Source organism: Ictidomys tridecemlineatus, chromosome 2 (assembly GCF_052094955.1).
Source record: "Ictidomys tridecemlineatus isolate mIctTri1 chromosome 2, mIctTri1.hap1, whole genome shotgun sequence".
Classification (NCBI taxonomy): Eukaryota; Metazoa; Chordata; class Mammalia; order Rodentia; family Sciuridae; genus Ictidomys; species Ictidomys tridecemlineatus.
The window spans coordinates 151,155,638-151,160,406 of NC_135478.1; the positions used below are offsets into that span (position 1 = coordinate 151,155,638).

The 4,769-nt window shown below is 37.5% G+C and overlaps 1 protein-coding gene across 1 annotated transcript; it reads left to right on the top strand.

The window, feature by feature from the left end:
• The first annotated feature begins 2,673 nt into the window (after positions 1 to 2,673).
• LOC101972909 (fatty acid-binding protein 5) lies at positions 2,674 to 4,319 on the top strand. The gene has a single exon (XM_078030760.1). It carries the CDS (start codon positions 2,702 to 2,704, stop codon positions 3,086 to 3,088), a length of 387 nt encoding a protein of 128 aa, XP_077886886.1. The 5' UTR covers positions 2,674 to 2,701; the 3' UTR covers positions 3,089 to 4,319.
• The last annotated feature ends 450 nt before the right edge of the window (positions 4,320 to 4,769 follow it).

Genomic DNA, 4,769 nt, shown 5'->3' on the forward strand with positions numbered 1-4,769 from the left:
GCGGCATTATGGGGAACGTAGTCCCTGCCCTAGGGACTATGGCACGTGCTCCTAGCAGCCCTGCAGCTGCTCCGGGTCAGGGTGACGCGGTTGCGCGGCAACCAGAGAGGTGCGGCCGGCTTCTTGGGATTGGAAAAGGAGCTTGAGAGAGGCATATGGGCGCCCCAACCCGCTGCAGGCGCAGAAAGGAGGGCGCTGCCGTCTCCAGACCTTTCGTTAGTTAGCCCACCAACCCTCCCTCGCCAAGCTGTTGACTTGAGGCTTACTAGTGTTTTAAGTGTGCCAGTGTGCCCATTATCGCTACCGAAGGTCTTTAGCCTCGCAAGAAAAATAAGAGGACTAAAGATCAAATAGGAGGAAACAAAATTACTCTTTTGACGGATAGAATTATGTATATGACAAGCCAAAAAGAATATCAGATAAATTAGTACAATTAATTACAGATTACAAACCTGTAATCCCAGCGACTCAGGAGGCTGAAGCAGGAGGATTGTTAAATTCCAGAGCAGCATCAGCAACTTAGCGAGGCCCTGTCTCAAAAAATAAAAAGAACTGGAGGTGTAGCTCAGTGATAAAAACACCCTGGATTGAATTCTTCCACCCACCCCAACCCCCAAAACAAAATTTTATTATGATTAATAAGAGTTTAACAAAATTAATAGATTTTTTAAAATTGGGGTCTTGGGGTCAGTGGTAAAGCTTTAGCCTAGCAAGAACATGGCCTTAGTTGAATACCACACAAAATCAGACTTTTAAAAATCAATATTATTTCTGTATGCCGGGGAAAAAATAATATCATTTAGAGTAACTCCAACAAATATCAAGGACGTTTGAATAAGATACAAAATCTGTATGAAGAAAACAGTGAAAGGTACTGAAGAAGACCTAATTAAATCAGAGCTGTACCATGTTTATAGGTTGGAAAATTCAATACTTAAAGATGTCAAAGTCTCTCCAATTGTATCTATATATTCAGGGCTAGTCCAGGCTGTATCAATAGATTTGTCTGTGTATGAGACAGAAAAACTTGGCAAAGTAATTTAAAATTTCCTGTCAGAGTCTGGGCACTATGGCACTCAGCTGTGATCCCAGCAACTCCATAGGCTTGATATATTGAGATATACTACATTGAAATATATATATATATATATATATATATATATATATATATATATATATATATATATATCAGTGGAACAGAACATACCAATGGGACAGAATAAAGAGCCATGAAAGTCTCACCCATAAATAGGAATTGATTTATGTTGTCTTGGTGGCAATGGAGAGCAATACCTAAAGGACAGTTTTCAATAACTAATTGTTCTGAGAAAAATAGTTCTACATGGGAAAGAAATGAAATTTGACTCCACATTACACACAAAAATCAATTCCAAGTAGATAATAGACATAAATTTGGAAGGCAAAAACAATAAAGTTTTAATTGTTTTTAAAGATAACATGGAAGCATGTATCTATACCTTCAAAAGTAGGGGACAGTTTTTTTAAGCTAATTCAAAAAGCACTGTGATAGAAAAAAATGAATAAATTTGCTTACACTAAGACTTGCTTTCAGAGCTGGGGTGGTGGCTCAATGGCAGAGCACTTGCCTAGCATGTGTGAGGCACCGGGTTTGATTCTCAGCACCACATATCAATAAATAAAGTAAAGGTCCATTGACAACTAAAATGAAATAAAATAAAAGACTTGCTTTCATCAAATTAAATTACACCATTAAAAGAGTAAAAAGCCAAGCCTCAGAGTTGAATAAGTTTACAATATGTATAATCAAGAAAGAACTTTTATTCTGAATATATAAAGAAATGCAATTATAAGAAAAATATTTCAACAGACTCTTCACTAAGGAATAAATCCAAATAATCAGTAAACACACACAAAACAAAGTCAACTTCATCTGAAAACAGGAGAATTTAAACCATAATGAGAGAATGCTACATCACCCACCAGAATGGCCAAAATAAAAATGGCTAACAATTGCAAATGTTGACCAGGAGCAGAAAACATTGGGAATTCTCATACTTTGCTACAGGAAGAGCAAATTAATAGAGCAATTTAGAAAAAGGAACAAACTACATATAGATGAATTCTGAAAACATAATGTTAAAAAAATTATATACCAGATAATATATACTGTGTAATTCCATTTTATAATTTTCAAAAAAGAAAAAAAAAAGAATGCATACTTATGTGTTAAAATATAAAAAAAAGCAAGGAATTGGTTACCATAAAAGGGTAAGTAATGACTACCTCTGGAACCCCTAAGGGGAGGGAGTTGAGATTGGGAAGAAGCTGGCAGATAGTCTACAACTCTCTATTTCTTGGTATAGGTGGTAGTTACACAGTTGTAAACTGTATAATTTGTTAGACTATAGTATATTTATTGTTTATACATTTTCCACATGTTTTCCAATTTAAAAATAAAAGAGCAGCTGGGTGTGGTGGTACACACCTATAATTTCAGGGACTCAAGAGGTTGAGGCAAAGCTAGAGCTATCACTCAGTGGCAGAGTACTTCCCCAGCATGTGTAAGGCACTGGGTTCTATCCATAGTACCATATAAAAATAAATAAATACTTTTTAAAATGGTTCATATTCCACCCAGTTTAAAAATAAATAAATAGAGCATGCTATCCACCTCCCAGCAGCTCCCCTCGCCGGGTACACCAGCCCGCCCGGGCCCACCATGGCCACTGTTCAGCAGCTGGAAGGAAGATGGCGCCTGGTGGACAGCAAAGGCTTTGATGACTACATGAAAGAACTAAGAGTGGAACTGACTATGAGGAAAATGGGTGCAATGGCCAAACCAGATTGTATCATCACCCTTGACGGCCAGAAGCTCAACATAAAAACTGAAAGCACTTTGAAAACAACACAGTTTTCTTGTACCCTGGGAGAGAAGTTTGAAGAAACTACAGCTGATGGCAGAAAAACTCAGATGGTCTGCAGCTTTGTTGACGATGCATTTGTTCAGCATCAGGAATGGGATGGGAAGGAAAGCACAATAACAAGAAAATTGAAAGATGGGAAGTTAGTGGTGGAGTGTGTCATGAAAAATGTTACCTGTACTTGAGTCTATAAGAAAGTAGAATAAAAATTCCATCATCACTTTGGACAGGAATTAGCTGAAAGAATGAAGAAGCTCAGTTCAATGAGCTAATCTCCAGACTGCCTTTTTTTTTCATTACTGTGTTTAATTATCTATCACAAACATTTTACATGCAACTATTTCAAAGTGTTGGTTTAACTAAGATCATCCCTTTGGTTAGTAAATAAATGTGTTTGTGCTAACACACACCAAAAAAATTTAAAAATAAATAAATAAATAAAGGCTGGGCCGAGGTTGTGACTCAGTGGTAGGGTGTTCGCCTAGCATGCATGAAGCACTGGGTTCGATCCTCAGCACCACAGAAAAATAAAATAAAGATATTGTGTCCACCTAAAACTAAAAAATAAATATTAAAGAAAAAGAGGCTAAGGCAGGAGGATCACAAGTTCAAGGACAGCCTAGGCAACTTAACAAGATCTTGTCTCAAAATTTAAAAAAAAAAAAAAAAGGCTTGGGGATGTAGTTCAGCAGTAAACACCACTGGTTCACAGAGCTTGGACAAGTCCTCAGGAGGTGTGATTATTATCATTTTATCACATTAAAGACACTAAAGTAGGTAAATCATGAGGTAAACCGTATGGTAGAGGATATGGAGATAATAAATATACAAACAGCCTCAGTAGAATGTGGTATCTGCTACATGTAGAGAAAAAATACTTGCATCTGAATGGGGCAGTAGCACTAACCACATGTGACTCTTGAGAACTTCAGTGTAGTTAATGTGACTTGAATTGTGCTGTAAACTCAACATACACACCAAATATTGAAGATTTAGTATGAAAAAGTGCTGAGAGCCATAGCCAAGTAGGAATGACGCATGGCAATTTTCTTGTCAGCCTACCCAATGTTGCTTAGAGGGAGGATTTTCCATTGTGGAAATGGGCTTGCCTTGGACCCAGGTCATTTGCAGTGACATTGCATGTAAGGTGACCTTGCTCAGGGATTAGGGTAGATCTGGGTTTAGGGCGGTTCCAGGTTTAAGGTGGATCCTGCTGTCTCAGGCGCCCACTCCTTGAGTTCCCATTGAGTTCTCGCGGGATTCAGAGAGTATTTTGGGATGCAGAGCCCAGTGGAGGTGTGTATTTTCCCCAGAACGTGCGTGTAGAGTGCCGGTGAGAGTTCGAGAATAAAGAATTGCTGTTTGAATCTACAAGGCTTTTGTGGTGGCTCGGTTATTTTGTGCCCAGCCAGACTTTCTTAGGGTTTTAAAATATTGGAGATATATATATATATATATGTTAAATGATACAATTTTTATGTATTAGTTAAATAAAATACATTGTTAAAAGTAATTTATCTGCCAGGTGCAATGGCACAGGCCTATAATTCCAGTGACTCAAGAAGCTAAGACAGGAGGATCCCAAGTTCAAGGCCAGCCTCAGCAATTTAGCAAGGCCCTAAGTAACTTAGCAAGACCCTATCTCAAATTAAAAAATAAAAAGGGCTGGGGATATATATAAGGCTCAGTGGTTAAGCTCCCCTGGATTCAATTTCCAGTATAAAAATTTAAAAATTAATTTACATAATTTTTTTACTTTTTAAAATATAGTAAGCAAAAATAAAATCAGATTTGTGGATTGATATATATACATATGTATATAAAAGGAGGTGGGTAATGAGGATTGAACCCAGAACCTTGAACATG